The sequence below is a fragment of the Aethina tumida genome, chromosome 1 (assembly GCF_024364675.1).
Source record: "Aethina tumida isolate Nest 87 chromosome 1, icAetTumi1.1, whole genome shotgun sequence".
NCBI classification, from domain to species: domain Eukaryota; kingdom Metazoa; phylum Arthropoda; class Insecta; order Coleoptera; family Nitidulidae; genus Aethina; species Aethina tumida.
Window position 1 is genome coordinate 1,000,593 of NC_065435.1, and position 21,804 is coordinate 1,022,396.

At 37.1% G+C, this 21,804-nt stretch overlaps 2 protein-coding genes across 10 annotated transcripts in view; one reads left to right on the plus strand and one right to left on the minus strand.

The window, feature by feature from the left end:
• Nucleotides 1–1,283: 1,283 nt before the first annotated feature.
• Nucleotides 1,284–8,180, plus strand: LOC109594710 (acyl-CoA synthetase short-chain family member 3, mitochondrial). The gene is made up of 10 exons (XM_049969532.1): nucleotides 1,284–1,431; nucleotides 2,503–2,668; nucleotides 2,722–3,011; nucleotides 3,067–3,375; nucleotides 3,450–3,678; nucleotides 3,729–4,185; nucleotides 4,236–4,458; nucleotides 4,510–4,685; nucleotides 4,753–4,894; nucleotides 6,029–8,180. The coding sequence occupies exons 1-9, from the start codon at nucleotides 1,308–1,310 to the stop codon at nucleotides 4,846–4,848; spliced, it is 2,070 nt and encodes a 689-aa protein (XP_049825489.1). The 5' UTR covers nucleotides 1,284–1,307; the 3' UTR covers nucleotides 4,849–4,894; nucleotides 6,029–8,180.
• LOC109594709 (plasma membrane calcium-transporting ATPase 1) overlaps nucleotides 7,481–21,804 on the minus strand; it is a 105,858-nt gene continuing 91,534 nt past the window's right edge. For 6 of the 9 annotated variants that reach the window (XM_049969512.1, XM_049969509.1, XM_049969515.1 and 3 more), the window contains one exon: nucleotides 16,954–18,685. In XM_049969512.1, coding sequence (XP_049825469.1) covers nucleotides 18,323–18,685 — 363 coding nt within the window. In that variant the 3' untranslated portion in view covers nucleotides 16,954–18,322. Of the gene's footprint in view, nucleotides 11,310–15,739; nucleotides 15,809–16,953; nucleotides 18,686–19,330; nucleotides 21,357–21,804 lie in introns of those variants that run through there. The other 3 variants (XM_049969519.1, XM_049969523.1, XM_049969526.1) reach the window with 3 other exon arrangements.

Consider the following 21,804-nt stretch of genomic DNA (forward strand, 5'->3'; position numbering starts at 1 on the left):
TTAAAATTTATTTATTGTAAACCATTTTATATTACATAAAGTAATAAATAATCAAATTGTGCTAGATACAGTTTTAACACTATTCAATGTCATACGGTTTTGTGTGTTCTAATTAATTATAGAACTTAATAAGCTGTTTAATTAAATATTTATTAATTGACATAATAATTAGTAGAGCTTCGATCAATTTTTATTATAGGTTAGAGATTTCACTAATCAATTATTATTAATATTATTTTTTAGATTATGTGTGTGTTCAATAAAATATGACGAAATGAATGAAATACCATAAAACTTTACTTGTGAAGTTTCAATGGAATTGTAAAGCAGGTGAAATACATTTATAGCATTTAATCGTGAACACGAAAAGTTAGTTTCGCAATTTGCAGCTTAACGAACTTTTGTTTTAGGACGTTTACATCTATAGACAATTTTAAATTGTAATGTCTGTGATTGTATTGTGTGAAATTTTTAATGGCGTCCTTACAATAATCTCACAATTTGTTGATGTTTAACTTTATTTACCGATCAATCAGTCCACACTTACACACATTTACCTATTCATGGTTCGCATTTATTTATTTATGATTTTACTCATATTTCCTGTCTTTTGTCATTTATGTTAATAGACCTTTGTATTTGACACTTCACCTCTATTACCTGACCCACATAATCAAATTTATCGCCCAAGTTGTAATGCGTTTATGGTATATCACCGATTTACTTTAATAATAATAATAATAATAATAAAAATTAATAAAAGTTTTAAATTGTAAAAAATTCATTATACCCCAAAAATAATAGTAGAATGAATTGACATGAATTTGTAATGATTGTTTATTGTACATTGTACATTGTTGTCTAGGACCAATCGAATTAAACAATAACAATAGAACAAAATCAAAGCGCTGTGTCCCAAAAATATGTTAATTTAGTTCTATTTTTACTATTTTTGACGCACACGAAAAACATGTGAACTTCGATTGATTCGAAGTCGAAGGCAGTCGGGGTATTCGGATAACAATTGACCACTAACCAACCACTTACTTACTAATCCTGTTTTCCGCACAATTTTAATTTATTCCTAATGTACCGTTATTTGATCATATAATCGGATGTATTGAATTAACTGAGAAGCACTGAGAAGTTTAAAAATCGTAAACAATGAGGAATTGGTGGGGGTTGATTACAATACGTAATTTATTCGAAAACAATTTTAATTTTTACTTATCAGATCCGGATGACATTTAGTTTTAGTTCGAATTTCGTTAAGTGCAGTGCCCGTGCCTTTTATTTATTCTGTAAAAATGTTAAGTTCCTTCTATGAAGACGATGAAAAAAACGATATTGACAAGAAGATATCTGATATCATAGCATCTCATATGAGGAGTTCCCGTGACCAAAGGTTACTGGAGGATCAAGACTGCGAAGGTAAGAGACAGTTCATCTCATTTTGGTGTATAATATTTAATCAAGCACACCATCAAATCTTTAAAAGAGCGTTACTCAGCTGGAGGAATTCCTTTTGGACGCGAAAAGAAAGTTACTCTTGTTTATGTTTGACGAAATTTGCGTTAGCTTCAAGAATAACGACCCACATATTGAACATTATCATTTCGCCCCTGTTCGCAAAGTATATAGTTATTCCAGCATAGAATTTTATAACGTTGATACATTTTAAAACGCGTCAAAGTTTTGTTACGAACATAAAGTAGAAAACGTTGTTGAGTTGTCCATAGTATATAGACTTCATAATAACTTTAAGGTGTAAGTTTATATACCACAGAGAACATGTGGGCTTCACTCTAATTAGTCTATCACACCGGATTGATATTGATTTAAACCGAATTCGAACTTTCGAACGAATTTAACGCAAAAACTTTCCTGACGAAATATCGTGCAAGCTACGTTGCTCATTCTTTATTCATCAATTGCACTACCTACACACACAATGTGTTAAAATGGAATTGAATTTTCACGTGTTGCTCTTTTTTTGCACACATTGCGCAATTAACATCCGTCTCTCAAATAAACTCGTCCGTTCTTAAGTTGAATTTATGTCCTCCGTAACAATTGTCTAACAATTAATTAAAGACATAACTTAATAAATGACCGTTTCGTCTGGCGTTTGTCTATTTTCATGTCCCAGGAAAGGGATGCACACAAATTAATTTGGGAAGCATCCCAGTTCCGCAGGAAACGTATTGTCACCTTTTATTAAAAAAACAAAACATCCATAAACTGCAGCAGCCTTTACTGTTCTGGAATATCCAATTACCATAGTTAAGCCACACACAATTTTTTCAATAGTTGTGTCCAGATGTTGATGTTGTTGTTTGATGGCGTAACAAATCAATATAAAAAATGGAATCAAGGAGGCAAACGTTTTCTAGCGTCCTGTTTCTCTAAACGTGTGCGTCCCGCCATCTGTTGCCCATTAATTGGACATAACAATGCTTCCTGAAAAAACCTAGTTAGTTACCTAACAATATGTTTTTCTAGATCTTCTCATCAAGGAAAATCCTTACTTCAGTCAGAAATACGAAGACGCTTACCGAAAATCGATCCTAAAACCAGAGGAGTTTTGGGGGGATGTAGGGAATCTAGTCACATGGACGAAACCATGGAAAAAAGTGCTCGATCATTCAAACCCTCCATTTACCAAATGGTATCCGTTTATGATTTGCTAATTTTCGTTTGTTACTCGATTTTTTCTTCTAGGTATGTCGGGGGTGAGTTGAACGCTTGTTACAACGCGGTGGATAGACATGTGGAGGCTGGCAATGGCAATAAGATCGCCATCATCCACGACAGTCCGTTCACTGCGACTGTCCAAAAAGTTAGTTACGGTAAATTATTAGATAAAGTGTCACATTTGGCTGGCGCCCTGGCCAAATTGGGAGTGAGAAAAGGTGACAGGGTTCTAATTTACATGCCCTTGATTCCTGAAACCATCATGGCGATGCTGGCCACTGTTAGATTGGGGGCTGTCCACTCCGTTGTGTTTGGTGGTAAGGTTAATCAATTCGTCGAGCTTTCACCAAAGATAATGTTTGATTATTTGAGGTTTTGCTGCGAGGGAGCTGTGCCATAGGATAAACCACGCCGAGCCAAAAGTTATAATCGCAGCTAGCTGTGGAGTGGAACCCAACAAAATCATCAGATACAAAGACATATTGAATGAAGCCATCGAGTACTCTTGTCATAAGCCTTCGAAGTGTATAATATTCCAAAGAAGAAACATCGAATCGTGCGCTTTAGATGTAGAAATGGATATTTTGTGGGAGGACGCCTTAAAAATGGCCGGACCACACGAGTGCGTTTCAGTGGAAGCAAACGATCCTTTGTATATTTTGTACACGTCTGGCACCACAGGTAGTTGTTAGATACATGACTTCATTGTTTTTACCATTGTATGTACCAATGAATTAAATTACAGTATTTTACAGACCAACCCAAGGGTATCCAAAGACCAGTCGGTGGTCACATTGCGACCCTCACGTGGACCATGAGTAATATCTACGGAATGAAACCGGACGACGTGTGGTGGGTGGCCAGTGATTTAGGTTGGGTCGTAGGCCATTCATACATTTGTTACGGACCTTTGCTCTACGGCATAACGACAGTGATGTACGAAGGGAAGCCCGACAGAACCCCCAATCCTGGAAGTTACTTCAGGTAAACTCGAAGATCAGACGAAGAAACGTAATGACCCTCCGTAATTTCAGAATAATAAACGAGCACAAGGTCAACGCCATGTTCTCGGTACCAACAGCGTTCCGTGTGATCAAACGCGAGGACCCGGAAGTCGAATTTGGACGCAAATATGCCATAAATAGTCTCAGGACTATATTCGTGGCAGGTGAACACTGCGACTACGAGACCAAGTCGTGGATGGAGAAGATATTTAAAGTGCCAGTTTTGAACCATTGGTGGCAAACTGAGACCGGCCACGCCATCACGGCCTCCTGTTTAGGCTTGAGGAATAGCTTGAGCCCTCCGAAGTATTCTTCGGGGATGCCCGTTCCCGGGTACAACATTCAAGTGTTAAGGGATGACGGAACTGAGACTAAACCTCACGAATTAGGCAGAATAGCTATAAAACTGCCGCTGCCGCCTGGTACCGTTAGCACCTTGTATGAGGCACCGGAGCGTTTCTGCCAGACCTACTTCAACAAGTATCCGGTAAGTTTTTTATAACATTTCTGTTGCAAGTCACTGAAGGAATGTTTTAGGGGTATTATGATACAATGGATGCGGGTTATGTGGATGAGTACGGATACATTTATGTAACTGCCAGAGATGATGATGTTATAAATGTGGCCGGCCATAGAATATCAACAGCAGCCTTAGAAAATGTTGTTCTCGCCCATCCTGATATAGCGGATGCTACGGTTGTTGGTGTTCCGGAAGCCACCAAAGGGGAAGTCCCTCTTTGTTTGTTTGTCATTAAAAAGAGTAAGTGTATTTGAAAATCGTCTTACGATGGTGGTTCATAGTGTATTTTAGACGCTAGGAAAAATGAATCAACTATAGCGAGGGATTTGATGAGAATGATAAGGGAATTGGTGGGTCCCATAGCAGCCTTCAAGATGGCTGTGTCGGTACCAGCTTTACCTCGCACGAGGTCCGGAAAAACTTGTAGGAAATCTATTTCAGACTTAGCCAGGGATAAACAGATCAAGGTAATTGGAAAATAATAAGAGTGAATAAAGAAAACACTGTTGCATACGAAATAATATTTTATTGTAGATATCTCCAACGGTAGAAGATCCAACAGTTTACAAAGATATCAAAGCCACCCTTCAAAAACTGGGTTTCGCACGCACAGTGCAAGATTTCCAGTAAAACGAAGTTAAAAATATAAAGAATGACGAATAGCAATAAATGTACGGTTTACAATATTATATTTTATTTTATTTTATTAAATAGGTAATTTTAGAATATTCTGTAACTTATTATATTATGTACTTCATACTAATTGTTGGTTAGTTAGCAAACACTGTAACAGTACTGTGTCTACACTTAAACAATTATCCTTTTTATTAAATAAATACATTACAATACCAATAAATTAATTTTTGGTTACTTGAATCCTTCCATCTCATCTTGTAAAATTGATTTAAACCAGTAATAAAACAAATTATTAATTAATCAAAATTTTCCAATCAGTACTTGGTTGATCCTCCCTTGCTCTGCTGACAGCTTCCACCCCCCTTGGCATATCCCAGTTAACGAACAATTTTTTAATCTCAACCTCGCCAATTTTCACTAAAAGCTCTTCCAAATTTTGAGGCTGATGGGTTCAGTCAGTTTCAGCGATTACGAGACCAAATCGTGGATGGAGATAGTACCATTGATGGCAAACTGGGACTCCTATTTAGCTTTAAGGAATAGCTATAAAACTGCTGCTACCGACTTGAACTGCTAGTACCTTGTAGGTTCTGTCAGATCTATCTCTTATTGAAGAGATGTTACAGAGGTATTACGGTACAAATGCAGCGTTGAAAAATGTCGTCTATACTGATCAGTGGATGCTACAGTTGTTGGTGGTCCGGAAGCGACTGAAGAAGAGATTCCTCTTTGTTCATTAATAAAAATAGAAAGTGTATTTGAAGATTGCACTTACCTTGCTATTTGCCCTCACAATGGCGGTTCATGATATATTTTAGATGCTAGGAAAAAGAGAGAAATCTGATGAGCTCCAATTGTAGCTTTCAAGACGGTGGTGTCTGTGCCTCGCACCATATTCGGAGAATCTTGTAGAAAATCAATCTTATTCTGACTTAGCCGGGTATAAAGAAATCAAGGTAATTAAGAAATAATGTGTGTGAAGTGAATAAATAAAAAACTGTTGTATACGAAACAATAATATTTTATTGTAGATATCTCCGACGGTAGAAGATCCAACAGTTTACAAAGATATCAAAACCACTCTTCAAAAACTGGGTTTCGCACGCACAGCGCAAGATCCCCAGTAAAATGAAGTTAAAAATATAATGAATGAACGAATAGCAATAAATGTAAGGTTTACAATATTATATTTTATTTTATTAAATAGCTAATTTTAGAGTATTCTGTAACTTATTATATTATGTGCTTTATACTAATTGTTGGTTAGTTAGCAGACACTGTAACAGTACTGTGTTTACTCTTAAACAATTATTTTTTATTAAATAAATACATTACAGTACCTTATAGTATATTAATTAATATATCCCTAAAATCCTAGTTTAAAAATAAAAATCCTCTAGAAGTGTTGTGCATAATAGGATAACAACTTAGAAATGGGTAAAACAGTAAAACATCGTTTAACTATTACATATAATATAATATTTGTAACAGTTACCAATAACAGATGTTCATTGGAACATTCCTTTATCTAAAAACGCGAGTTTCGTAGTTTCATGTTTTAAACACCTAAATTTATTTAAAAAATAACAATTTATAATATATACTATCTACTAATATATTGGAACTTCGCGCCATTTAATAATATTTATATATTTATACCGCGGTGCACAGTAAGCTTCAAAACTAGCCGATATAATAATATTTATAATGGCTTTAAATATTTGCCATGAAACTACAACAGGAATAATAGTTTTTTGGTCCATCTCCAATCGTAACTGGCTAAGTCCCAAGAAAAATCTGTCATTTTATTTATAAACAGTTTCCGACACTATTAAAACCCATCTCTTAAAATCTTAAAAAACATACAGATAGACAGAGAGATAAGAGAGAGGTGAGAGGATGTTAAATAAAATTCCAAGTATAATTATATATGCGTGATTATATTTTAAAATTCATCTTTAATATGAAAATATCAATAGCATTTTGTAAGTTCTTTAAATTATATTACAACACTTATACGAAACTCGAAACAGATAAAAAAGGCCTTTCACAACAATTAAAACAATTTGCAGGCGATGATTCCTGAAATGGAACTAGTAAACACTTTTTAACAGCATATGTTATTCACCTCTCTTTAATTTTAAAGCTCAGAATACCTTTATAATATAAATGAAAGCATAGATAAATTATAGGGTAGTCCACACGTTGGACGCTTTTCCTTCTGATTTACTCAATCAATCAATCAGTTAACTTTATTAAAACACACGCAATGGTGGACAAATACTAATACGTATACTAATACGTATTTGTGCACAATTGGTTTTCACTTTTGAATTTGATTCACGAACGATTTAGAAGAATGTTTCCGATATTTCCGGAAAGTGTCCAACTTGTGTGGGTCACGACCTTACTCCTATCCACCTTTAGTAGATCTGAAAATCTTAGCAAGGCAATTATTGTAATGAGGTTGATTCACGTTACGATTTGTATTCTGTGACGGTGGTGGTGGTGGTGGTGGTGGCGGTGGTGTTGATGGTGGTTTTTTTTTTTAATTATTAATATGATGAATTTTGCGAGCAATGAGCGATATAATATAAAATAACACTATACATAATAACAAATTAACGATTTTTAAATTTATTTTATTATTATTAATATAATTACATTAACAACTAAAACTGATTTGCCAAACATTAATTTGGCATTAAAAAATTATCTATACCGACAGTTTCAAGTAATCTTATCCGAAAATGGATTAAACATGTTAAATACAGGGAGAAAACATGATCTTTACGGAAAACTAGCAGAACCTCCCTACATCAACAGATAGAGAGGCTCCATCAAAAGTGTAAGACCATTTCACAAATTTTAATCTAAAAGGTCGGCCTACATTCAACATGCCTTCATCATCCCCTACTTTTGAATAATAATGCTAATTACAAGAATAAAAACAGTGATCAATGTACAAGTCAAAAGTAGGTAGTGAACAATTTCAAAATCGATTTGCGAATAAAGTCGAAAAAATTTGTCGAAACACCCGGTACTTAATAAATAATAAAACCGTACGAGGGGCGCCAGTTTTTAAGATGGCACTCACGACATTCTTCCGGACCACGGAGAAATTATGTTTGCGCGATCGAGTGATCAGGAATTAATTGACAAATGACTTTCCGCTTCTAGAAACTTGCCAATCCAGTGTAAAAAAATTCTTATCAAAATAATTGTTTGTACTTTATTCACAGTTTCTCTTTGTGGGCAAGAAAACGATTTTTTTTTTTTTTCGGCGGACTCTCTTCTATTAGGCACGTGATTGTAAAAGCCAATCATCACACAGATTTGAAATGAACCTGGCAGGCACGCGTCTTGAAAACTAACGCCCGATTGACACGATTTTTTCTTCTTTATATTATCTACAGGCAAAAATTACTATAACACCCCATTTAAAAGATTTTTTTTTCTCGTACTTGTTCTCAAATTAGTCAAGGTGTGAGGTTTTAGAAATAAACTTATCTTACATATGTATGATCTATGTAGAAGCTCGCCGAGACGGCGAGAATGGATTTTTTAATGTACGTGACAGATAGTAGAATACGTAGTAGTAGAATACGTAGTAGTAGTAGTAGTAGTACTAGTAGTTCGTTTGATCAACTAGAAGTGTTTGGAGTTTTGAAGTGATGGCGTGACGAACTACTTAAATTATACTCTTTATAATACAACTTGATGACGTACATCGCTAAGGGGCGATGTGGTGTTACTTTTATTTACGTTTAGAAAGTACTTCTACGTTCTTCTTACAGCACACAATGCCTTCTGTCCGGTGCCTCGAAGTATAATTTATAATTTACAATGATTTTTGACAGAACAGCGGTCTAGAAGGCAAGAGAATTTGCGAGAAGACCGCAGCAAATATAAGAGCCTGCTACCAGCACTATTAATGATGGTAAAAATGGCGAAGCTGTGCGTCCGCAAACATGATTTTTGCCCTTGAAAAAACATGAAATGATCGTTTTTAGTGCTGGCAGTATCCCAATCGATAGATCCGATACGGAGTAGTGTATAAATGTGTGCGTAAGCGTATTGGAGGAACAAGCCAAAACGCAGGTCGCGCAAATACTGACGAAACTGTTTCTTTCATTTACTATACTGTGATTCTCTGATTTCCGGACAAAAATTTCAAACGTTTACTGTTCACGAACCAGTCCGTTCCCACTTCAACCATTGATTGCCCCATAACTTTTTATTAATTATAAATCTATTCAACATTAATTTCAAACATTTATTATTACACCGGACACTCACACCTTTCTTTATTAGGCTTGCAACAACGGGACAGGCGTGAGCCGCAACGTTGGAAACTCCACCGCCGACGTATCCGGTACCTCGGTGCAGCACCCGACGCGTGCGACCCTCCAAACTTACCCGCCGACTCGTGACCGGATTCATTCCGACCGTTGCATCATCTGGTTGTAATTTTTTCTTGCAAATATCACTGATATAGGGAGATTTAAGTATTGGTCCCATGTGTTGTTTAAATTTTTCGACTTAAAAACGACAACTGGAAGAAACAACTGTGAAAAAACCGGGCGGCTCCGGAGACGGACGGGGGTAAGCTTCGACGGCCCGAAGGTGCGTGTTGCACGGGTGCACCGGATCGATCGACGGTCGAATTGGAAACGGGGCGGACCACACGTGTGTGGGGGTAAATAAATGAATGGGGAAAAGTGTGGATGTCGGTGGAGGATCAACAAGATGTGACATTCAATGGTCGAGGTGGAAGAGAAGTGATCGATTGGCAACGATGATTGTGGTGAGTAACAATTGAACAGTTGAAGAGAGATATAGATACGATATATATAGAGAGATAGAGAAGAATTGGGAGAGATAGAGAGAGAGAGAGAGAGTTGAATTGAACCCAGTTTTAATCCTCAAGGTGCAAGAGGAGAAAAATGGTGTATTAAGTACAATTAGCCGACTAGAACGTTCGGCACGACTCAGCTTGTTTTTCCGGTGCGCCCTTAAACACAGCTCACTAACTACATACGTAATAACTTTAGAGTACTGTACTTGTAGTTGTATTAATGAAATACACACAGATAAAGTATAAAACAATCACTGAGGCGGAGGTAGTGTCTAATGCCCGTTGCCTCGTACTAGATCAATTAAAATATGTATAGATTACATACCTAGTGTTCACTTCTAAACTTCTATCTACATAACTGTCATAGTTAGACCTAGATTACAATAGATGAAAGTTGAGGGAAGACGGTAACCAGTTAACAGTAATAATATTATTTATAAATTCTAGCCTATAAAGTATGGGCGATTATCGGCTTCCCTCGAACATTTGGCAGACAACATATGAATCCTACCTTTAAAAATAAAACGGCGCCCGTCAGCGAAAACCGAATCTAGAAAATCAGTTCGGATCGATGAGGAGGAGCCGTCGAAAAAACTAACGAGGGCGAGAGACGTGACGAAGGCGCAACGAAATTGAAGCCGGGTGATGGTGCACTACTGACCTGGCGAACTTCGGCCTTCGGTTTCTGCGGCCTCGCGTCCCCGTTATTTTGTGGGATACGCCATCAACAAGCGAACCCCAACTAGGCACCTAATTTTAATGCTATGAGCGATTTGATCGCCCATTTATTGCTAATCTTTTGTTCATTTTGCCAGCACGGATCCTGTCTTGTGAATGTGCCAAACGAGTCACTCAAGTCCACTAAATAACAACAAATCAACGAACAAACAATGCAACGTATTCGTAGAGCAGCGGCGGAGGCGGCGGCGGCGGCGGCGGCGGCGATGGTAACGGCGACGGCGGCAGCGACGGTCGGCTTCTGATCTTCTTTATTGGTGTTTGTTGAGAGCCTGCGTTTGCTGTTTTCGCAGGCTCGTTCTCTTTTACATTTGCTTGACTTTAAAGGCCACGGCGACACCGGCGGCACCGGTAGTACTACATCTTCAACGTCTGTCCGACGCTCTTCTCGCTCAGTTATTGAGTAATTGTCTTTAAAACTATATAACATTCGCATTTTACTGTAGTGACTGTACTTGTAGAAGTAGAAGTTGTAGTAGAAGTTGTTGTATTGAAGGTGGTATGTATTGTAACTGGAAGTGATGGTGTAGTAGTAGTTGTTGTAGTTGTAGTTGTAGTTGTTGTTGTTGTTGTTGTTGGTTGGCCGGAGTAGAACAGGAACGGGAAGGCGAGGCGCGTTTGCGCACTGGGTGGGGAGCTAGACAGCCGTTTCAGTGTGACTATGAGAGGACAACCGCTCCACATCAATCTCGGGAATCGTCAACTCGTCCGGGATGTTATCGGCATATTCAATGGAAGATGTTTGGGACAGTCTCTTTGACAGAGACGACTGTTTGCGAAGTACCTCGGCTAGGGAAGTATTGCTGTGTTCGCCGTATCGAGCATCTAGGCCCTGACGGAAAGCATTAACTACTCGGATCTGAAATTAACAAGAAACAACAAAACAGGGAGAATTAAAATAAGAACATTCCCGGGAAATGGCGAGCTGTTAGCATAGACGATAGAACAATACAGTGCCATTAGATCGGCTCCTTGGTTGATTCTCTGTGCCTTGCTTGATGCTTGATGCTTGCTGCTGCAGCTGCTGATTTGCTTTTGCGTTTTAATTATCAATTTTTTTTTTAGTTTGCGGTTTTGCATCTGCCCTGCCTTGCTGAGCTTCTTTCACCTATCGCCTTTGCATGCTGGTAATTTTTTTTTGTTTTGTTCACTTGGCGTTACGCATTCTGGCCCTCCTTCCGTTTCAGTCACTTGAAAATCCTCTTTTTAAAAGTAAAACGATCAACTAATTGACAGCTAGTCAGGATTTTAAAGCAATTTGAAAGTGGACTTCAAATGCCACGCCTTGAGTGAAGGACAGATATTACCTCATAATAAAATCCACATTAATTTGATGATTTACTAAAATGACTTTAGGACTTTATTTGTGAAGGAATAACTGTATAAATTTTGTACACTTGATAAAACTTAATCTTTATTTTAATAACTAACAATTATATCAGCACAGTATTGTTTAAAGGGTGATTTATTAATGAATTAGTTAATTAACAGGGTGGTTACTTATTTTGAACCACCCCATTGTGTTTTAGAGAAAATTTTATCCAGTATACCAGTTACCTTGTATCCAACGTAAACTTCATTTTTGTAGCTTAAAGTTGGCACAAAATTTGGCAATTAATTAGTTACGTTGAATACTCAGTAATTAATTCGTTTTAGTTTGATAATTAACATTGTGTTTATAGTAGAATTTGTCAAAAATTATAAAAATGGATAATACTCTTAATGCTTCTAGTATTAATATTAATTTTATTAATTATTTTGCACAATTTTAAATTGATTTAATTAATTTTATAATTCCACCACCTTACCAACCTTTGAACTCTAATTACACATTTATTTTGAACGTTATTATTTGAATAAAGTTAAATTGTATCAGAGGAAAGTGAGTGTGTGACCTAAATATGACTTTAATTAAACAATTTGGCTTTTTTGAAGAAACAAATCGAGTTTGAGCCATACACAAAGAAGTGCAAGAAGTAGAAGTGCCCATGCAACAAGTATAATAATAACAATAATAATAATAATAATAAATTGAGATAAAACTCTGTACACAATAAAGCATTAAGAGACTCGTTGAAGTAAAGAATACTGTGCTGAAAGTAATTTTTATACCTTCTGACAAATGATCAATTAATTGAGTGTGGTGCATTGTTTGGCAATAGTTATTGAGTAAGTAAAGTGCTGTTCAAGCCAACTAGAGCGTCAACGTCGTTTTGGTATGAAAGATTTGAAGAAATAAAAATGATTCTCGTTTCATATCAGTACACGTTCGTTCGAGAATCGACCCAGGAGCCAGAAAATTCAAATAACAACTTAAACAACCATGCATAAATAATATATATATTTATATTATATACATGCCACAAGGAGAGCAGTGGCAGCGTCATACATACATGTGATTCTTGAGGCAGTCCAATTCATATACTGCCAGAGCGAAATGTATTTGTGTAGAGCTATCATGCCAGTGATTTGATATTTCGAGGGCAGGTTAAGCTTTACATATACATTACTGATATAGTGAATGTTTGAACGTCCAAATGAACTGTAACGTTACTCTGCGTACGCTAACTACTTTCCCCAAAAACATGTGAATGTATCAAACTAAGTGAGTTCCTGCCTTTTTTGTTGATTTTAAGCAGTGACTTGCGCAGAATAATCACACACATAATGTCAGCAGCATTGAATTAATATAATAAATCATTGAACATTAAGGACATTGACAAATGAGCGTAGTCGTTGTAACGTTAGATGGTTTCATTTCGACGCTAGTTGCAGATTGTAAGCTGCTGTCGATTGTAACATTTATATGATCAGGACCGGTGACCTGCCCTGCGGACGGACGGAGCACCAGGCAAACCCGGGGGTTAAGTTTGTTGTTATAGTTATAGTTATAGTTATAGTGTCCTAAAGGTAGGTGTGACTGACTGGGTTTGTTAGTGTTACTCTAACTGTTACTGTTAGTGTTAGTAGGAGTTTTGACGGTTCCTGGTGGGAGATGCGTGGTGCCACGTCCGCACGGAGCCCATCACCGGTCCACTGGTAAAGCAAGCAGTCGAATTTTTTCATACCGAGTGATTGAGGATCAAAAACATTGAACTTGCAAAATTTTCACAACTCAACACAATTTAAATATTCTGAGCACCACTTAACACACACGAATAACAATACATACAGTCTTTACCAGGTATTGGTTATATTGCTTACGTGATTATGCCCCACCTGTATGTATGTATATGGGGGTATTAGTAAACACACAAAACTGTATAAAATATTAATATAACACACAAAATAAAGGCCAGTTCAACACAACCTAGCATTAGTTTAAAATAAAAAGTGAATATAAGTTCATCAACTTTATTAAAAAAAACTTCTTTATCGAAAACAGCAAGTGTGTTAAAATAAAAACAATTCTAAGTACACTTTGTCAATATCTATATCCATATGTATCGAATTCCCCAGATATGTAAATATACACTACAACTTAATTCTATTCAAACTGGGTCAACATTAATGAAAATAACGTGTATATTTGCATCTTGGCCTCCGAGAACCGACTATACATATAAATACATTGAAAATACAATACCAAGTAATCGAGTTAAACAATTTCCTCATATATAAATAAATAGAAGCCTCTACAATAATTTAACAAACAATACTATCTATGTGCAAAGAGGCTGATAAGAAATAGCCTAGAATAAAGCGTACAGGCATCGATTTTTCTTTGTGAAAGTGTACGAGTCAAGTATAGTATTCGATTTCGCTTTGCCATTTTACAGGCTGACCATGTGATAATCCAAAAGTGAATAATAACGCTCAAAAGAACTACATCAACTGTTTTTTTTTTTTTTTGTTTTTTTTGTTTTTTTTTTAAGGGACAAACCAGGGACACGCGTTTCTCTCGCACAAACCTTGGAAGACATTGTAGACCGCGTTCGCCACATGATTTACTTACTGATACCGATGGTGGTAGTACTTTTGAGGTTAAAACAGTACTGGGTAGTGTGACTCAAAATTATAACTATCCTTTTTTACTTTTCATTTCAGTGGCAAGGCGTAATTAATTTTTGAAACGTTGAAATGACGGAAACATCACACCGATTGAACGACGAAAATGGAATGCTCGCATTAGCTATTACTCTCTATAGTAAACTAGTTAACTTGTTTTCTAATTAACAATTGTTTTGCCAAAAAAATGCCCGAAGCTAATAAATTTATACACCTGCTTCAAAACAAAAACAACTGAAATAATATGTCAATCAAAAATTTAGAATTTGAAGTTATTGTATATATATATATATATAATATTTTTTCGGCCGAGCAAGTCGTTTAGAGCGATCTTATGCATCTGTGAACTATGTGTAAATAATAAATAAACAAACAAAAACAACATGCAGCATGCGAAACAAACAAAAACGAAAAGAAACCTTGGTCCGATCAGAAAAAAGGAATACGGAAAAAACTACAAAAAATCTTATTATTCGTATACTTCACTGCTTCGAAATTGACAAGGCGACTGGCAATTGACTCTCTCTTGTACGGATTATGATATAAAATGTGGACTATTGTAGGTAGGTAAGTAAGTAAGTAAGTAAGTAAGTAAATAAAATACTACATACCCCAACTCCAATAACGCGTAGTTATTAGGACTTGGAGGTCTACAGTTTTCTACTCACTGAATCAAGAAATCAAATCAAATAGGTAATACATAAAAATCATTATAAAAAGCCACACAAATGATCTAATAATGGGCAAAAACACTGTGTGTGTTCGTCTGAAGGTGAAACGTCGAAAGTTTTTACCCACTGCAATAATAACAATATATTTTATACAGAATGTCCAACGTTACTGAATCAATTCAAGTCGTAAAAAGGGTGCGCAGACAAGGATGATGTAAAAAATATGACGCAGACATGCGCAGTTGATGATCGCGCGGCGCGCATCACGTAACTATAGTTACTCGTTACCGATCATGCGCACTTGCTACAGATACACCTCGACCAATTCCCATCGCCGTTCGGCACGGCGATGCGAACGTGTATCGCTAAATATATGTAATCATAATCATAATCATAATCATAATCATAATAATAAAGGTCATCCTGTATAGTGAGATAAAAAACGGTCAGTCATATAAAAAATGTAAAATGTAACAAGGGGCGGTGCCTTAGGCCTAAACAATGTGGAAGCAGTGAAAGCATTGCCAAACACAAACGTCCAAAAAGAGCGATACAGCGGCATACGAATACGGTTACATAGCGGACAGATAGATTTAGGAAAGCGGCTTACAGCTTGATCAGTCGAACTCTTGCTGTACGGAACCGGAATCAAACGCTCCTGCAATTCACCACCTATCACCTTCAAGAGTAAAGGGCAACGTTAAAGAGTGGTACGATAGACAGTGATAGACAACATACAAGTAGATAGTGCACAGAGTAAGACAGTAAGATACTACTGGATAATACCATTTCATCAATTCCAACATTTAGTTAAGTGTTAAAAACATTCAATGGTCGATTGGTCGTGACACTGATGACACACCACGTAAACACACGTGAGTTGCATGATGAAATGATACTATAACAAGTCACTAGATCTACAATAGCACCCTGAAGTCCTTACCCAAGCACACGTCAAACATTATAAACCGAAACCTGTCCAATATAAACACAATGACACCCCACATTATGTTATGTATAAATCTGAATTGTAGTACTAGTAGTAGTAGTAGTAGTAGTAGTAGTAGTAGTAGTAGTGAATAAATATGAAAAAATGTAGACGTGAGAAAAACGTGACTAATAAAAATGTAAGGAAAATAGGCTATTTACTTACTTGCTGGCTAAAACATGTAAACTAAGAGGGTAAGGGGGGTTAAATCATCGGTTTGAACGCTCGTCGCAATTTGCAATGTTTGAGGCATGCGTGCGAGGGGACCGGAAAACGAGATAGCGTTGCCAGATCTAACAACCCGCATAAATTACTTGAGAAGAGATCTTAGATCAGTGCCGAAGGAGAGTGCTGCACACGCAAATATAAATAATGTACATAAAAATAAAACAACAAACACCACATGACATGGAGAAGAGTAGAATTGTAAGTGATATGCAGCGACCTTATTCCCGAGACACTGGCCAAAATGAAACAGAACAGGTGGAAGCTGTACGAATACACGGTACGGCACCTAAGGCACATTGAAGATTAGAAAATACGTTTTGTTCTGGGTGTGGTGCAGCTTACACATGTTCTAAAAATATCATAGATTAAAATCAACAGATACACGATTGCTCGAAACAAGTGTATCTACAAGTGGCTCATTGCCGAATATATATTTGTCAAGTTTCGTTTAGAACAGAGCATAAAATATATAGATTGGATCAGGTGTAACCTAAACCAGAGACGTCCACTTTTTCATGGAGCGGTCTAGACGCAGTTAGGATCTGGGCTGTAAATGGTACTGTCTCTAGATTGAGTTAGGCCCAATGTTTACTAAATATATATATAGATAGATATGTAGTTATATATTTGACGTTTTAGTAACAATACATAGATATATTAAACATTTAGTTTTTTTATTTTTCATTTTTTTTATTTTTATCAATAACCTATAAAATAATTATGAATGTAAATAAGTAAATGTGGCCTGCTCATAGTTTATGGCGCAAAGTATTTTGGATGGGTAATCGTAAAAACCGTTCATATTGTTTTGTATTGTATTTCGTAACAATAATAGTTTGCTGGCCATCGACACACAATACAGTTGACTCGCAGTTAATGTGCGCATGCGTTGAATAAGTAGAAAAAAATAAAATAAAATAAAATAAAATAAAATAAAAATAATAACGTAATAAATTTGTTTCCATTACCACTAACCTGAATAATATATAGTACTAAGGCTAACTAACAAAAAATAAAAATGCTATACATACAGCTAAAACTACAGTGAACGACGAGTAAAACTTTATATACAGAAATAATACAAGTAGACGAACGGACGGACCACCGTTTAACCGTTTTATCGGAGACACAGCTTATTCCCTAATATTCTTGATGTCATCATTCGAAATCGAAATGTGTAATATTGTTTATTATTTTATTCGACCTGCATTTTTATAAACACTACAAAACATCAGAAAATCGAAACCACCTGTCTGTTTCACTCGAACTGGTCGATCGATCAATTATATAATAATTGAAGATTAATATCACAAGATGAGGCTCATGTAACAGCACCTAATTGCACTGGTTGTCGTATACTAAATGTACTATGAAAGGATATGTTGCAACTTGTAACGTATGTAAAAATGCAATTTCAAATCAAACATATTAGGAAATAAGTAATCCGGATAAAAGTGTGGGCCCAACGGCGGCCGATAACGATCGAAACGAATCTTGGTTCTGTCTGACTGTAGTAACGAGATTAATCAATAATATAGTAAGGTAGATAATAAGTAAATAAGTAATCTACTTAAGAGTGCTAAGCTAAAAAAACGATAACGATAAAAAAGTGGATCGTATTCAGGTTCGGTGATGGTTCGGATTGAGGGGGTCCAAGGGGGCGGGATTCTGGGGGGTAACATCTACTGCTTGCTGATAGAACAGTGGGCAGTGGCAGTGGCGGGTAGCTTTTGCGACGACCAAACAACACGAAGAGAGCGTTCAAGGCGGCGGCGGCGGCGGGCGAGGGGGGCGGGGGGTTAAGGCGTTGGCGTTGGCGTTGGCATTGGCAACTGTTTCGGATTAGCTACTACTACTGTTGCTGTTGGTGTTGCATTCGTATAGCGTCGATGTCTCGAGACGAGGAGACGACATCGACTTTGATACCCGCTCGGGGGAAGAAGAGTGGACGTTGGTGATTTGGGGCCACGACCGACACTAGATGCGAGTCTCATGCACCGGTTTCGGCAAGTCCGAGTTGTTGGTTGCGGCATTCGAATTCGGGGAGGGGATATGGTGGTGATGGTGTGCGATGTGGTGATGGGCGGAGGGTATTCTCAGGGTGTTAGGTGACAACAGACGTTGATCGTCGCCGCGTTCGCTCTTCGACGCCTGTTGGGGCGACAATTTCGTGGCAGTGGGATCCTCGTCTATGTATGTGATGTCAGAGAAGGGACGAGGTGGCCAAGGGCCGGTGTGGCTGCGCGAGCTGCGCAAACTGTGTAAGCTGTGTAAACTATGTACCGAGCGTCGCTCCTCCAGATCCTCCAGGGTCGACTTGAAAGCTCTGATTACTCGCAGCTGCAAACACAGGGAAGCAGGGTGTTCATGAGGCCGGCCGGGATTAACATGCACGCATTCACACCACATGCCACACATCTATTCGCGCCGCTCTTCTTTCTACCATTCATTCACACATCTTTTTTTTTCTTTTTTTTCTTTTTTTTTTCATTATTATTATTTGGCTCTTTCGACGACGACTTCCAATTTTTATTATTGAATATACCAACAGTGTCGGTGAAATAAACTAAAGTAACCATCAACAGACTCAAGTTTAAACTACTTCCAAGGCCTTATTAATTGTCTTCATTTGCTCATCATCAGAACAAAATAAAAACTCAACATAAATTTCCAATATTAATTCGTTAAATAAATTATATGGTTTTCAACTAATTAACTAAGAACTTGAACACTTGAATGTTTTATCTGATGATGACCTGTAAAGAGGAACTGATCAAGACAATCACAAATAAGGAAATATTTTAAACTTGGTATTTATGATAATATAACTACTTATTTTAGTGTGTGTTTCTAATTTATTTATTGACTGAAAACGAATTAAAATTTTCATCAGTTATCAATTTGACTTGAGTTGTTTGTTATTTAAATAATTTATAAATAAATATTTATTAAAAAATTAATTTGGGCAGTTGTAATTAAAGACAAATGATTATTTAGTGCTTAGTTTTAGTGTTTTCTCTTTAGTATCAAATTTTTATATTGACATTAATTTGACCACAATTTGTATGGAGTTAGTAATTGAAGACATAACTGATGTGATCACAGTCAAAGACTATCAACCATATTCACCCAACAAACATATGCTTTTTGCTTATTTATATAATGCACAAAGAGATGAGTGTACAAAAGTAAGTTAATTAAAAACAAATGACAGATAAATAAGCAAAGATTATCCATGAAATCGAATAGGAAAAACGTAGATATTTTTAAAGCTGTCCCCAAAAACAGGACAATGAAAATTTCCTAGTCTCTTCCATGGCGCACCACCACAGCATAGAAGAAGAATACGAGCCGACGTCGTTAACCGTCATATTCTTCCATAAATCCCAACCACCTGTTTCGCCCCCGCAAACATTCAACATGTAACTTTCGTACGGAAGACCGACTCGTCCAAACTGTTCCTCAGTCTCGTCTCCATGGCACTTACAGCCGATAACGCACGTCCTTCCCCTTCTATAGCGTTCATTCTATTTGCTTTTCTTAATTGTGTTCTTGGAAAAAGCTTCGACCCACGTCGCCGGCAAGCTGCACGTTTCTTCGTTCGAGTTGCTTTCGACAACTAACTTGTTGTGTGCCAACGACATGTCTGGGTGTGAATTGAAAGCAAATACGAAGTCCGAAACAACAGTTAGCCGGCGACATTTGCCGGAGGAAATCAAATTTCTCTTACCTATTAATGAAACTTCTAATCACGCTGGTGATAGTTTAACATATATTTTTCAATTTTGAGTTAGTAAAAAGGTTTGCTGCCAGACACCAATGTAGAACAGTTTGCTTGTATAGAGATGGTAAACAGAAAGATGGGTAAATAGTAAATAGTGAAGAGAGACAGTAATAGTAGTAGTAGAGGTGAGTTGTACCGTCCAAACACCCGTCAATTTGCTCTATGAGAAACAGGTAATTAGATCTATGATCAGGTCGGCAAGGAAAGCTCAGATTCACTCAAATACCCCCGATCTCCATTTTATTGTAACATCGTATAACCGGATTTATTCGCATCGCAAGCTAACGATTCGTTCGGTGGCTGTGTTGTCGCCTAGGCTGCTAAAATTGATCTACAGTTCAATCTACCTCCACTACCGTCTATACACATATCCACCGGGATCAAGGGACGAAATATAAGAAAGAGAGGGGCCTAAACCAAGCAGTGCACCTCTGTTACTACGCATAACCAACACCTTTACTTATTCTAGATACTGATTTTGATCAAGTCCTCCTGTGTTTTGTCGGTAGCCGCACTAACCCACTCCCCTGTTTGTTAGTTAATCATTTCGTTATGGTATAAACCGCCACTATTTCAATTTTGCATTTCAATTTTATCGCTCGTGTTGAAATGCTTAAAGTTTGTGTGTTAATAAAAGATTACATTGGCTCGTAAAGTGTACTACTGCCCTATTAAATAAATAACAGAATCGAAATGTTGTGTTGAAAAGGTCCAGCCTCACACATCCTGGGTTAGGAAGACAACATTTGCACGTGACTTGTTAATACAAATGTAGGTGATGGTATTAGTAAAATAAAAGCACCTGCTTTGCAATAGTTCCGAAATTGGATTTTTGTTTATCGGGTCCGCCAACGAGTTTATCCAACACACACACAACAGTTGAACAAAATGAAATTTGGAACGCAAGGAAGGTTGTTTTTGTAGCTTCTGTGCCGATCGGAATAGAACAGAATATAATAGAATAGAATAAGTGAAAGTTACCCATGTGTAGTAACGTATTGGGTGCTCTTCTTCGTTTAGATGGTCCTTTATTTTTGTATTTTGTAAAAGACATCCAGGGTTGCTCTAAGACAACTAACACCAGACACAGTGCAACACAGCAGAACGCATCTCAGTCACTGCACCAGCTAAAAGGCCTACTACAAACTACATACTTGTTTGATATTGTTGCAGATTTGACGCATGGCAGAGTTCCTATACCTCAGTTTCTCTCATCGGCTCCGCTGGCTGATAAATCACAAAATAAATGTTAACACACCGATCACTCGATCGATTCATATATTAGCATATCATTTCTCTAGATCTGGAATTTTGTTTGTTTGTTTGTTTGTTCTACAGTTTTATTTTTAGTTATTGTTTCTCGTTCCTTCCTTGTCGTTATTCTGTCTTACTTTATTTTTGATTGTTTGTAGTGATCTACGTCCGCTAGGTGGCTAGTTGCACAATCAATCAACACAGGACAAATGTTAGTGGGGTGAATAGATAGAGCGAGCTAGCATGAACAATGGAAATAATAACAAGTCATCAATCAAAATCAGTCACATGGTCCGGAGGAGGTGAACAAATCAAAGATCCTTAGGCCTTGCGGGGGTGTAGTGGTGCAACCTTAGACAACACAGCCATTTCGGGGCTCGGGTACGAAATAAACGAAACGGAGTAAAACGGATAGACTCAA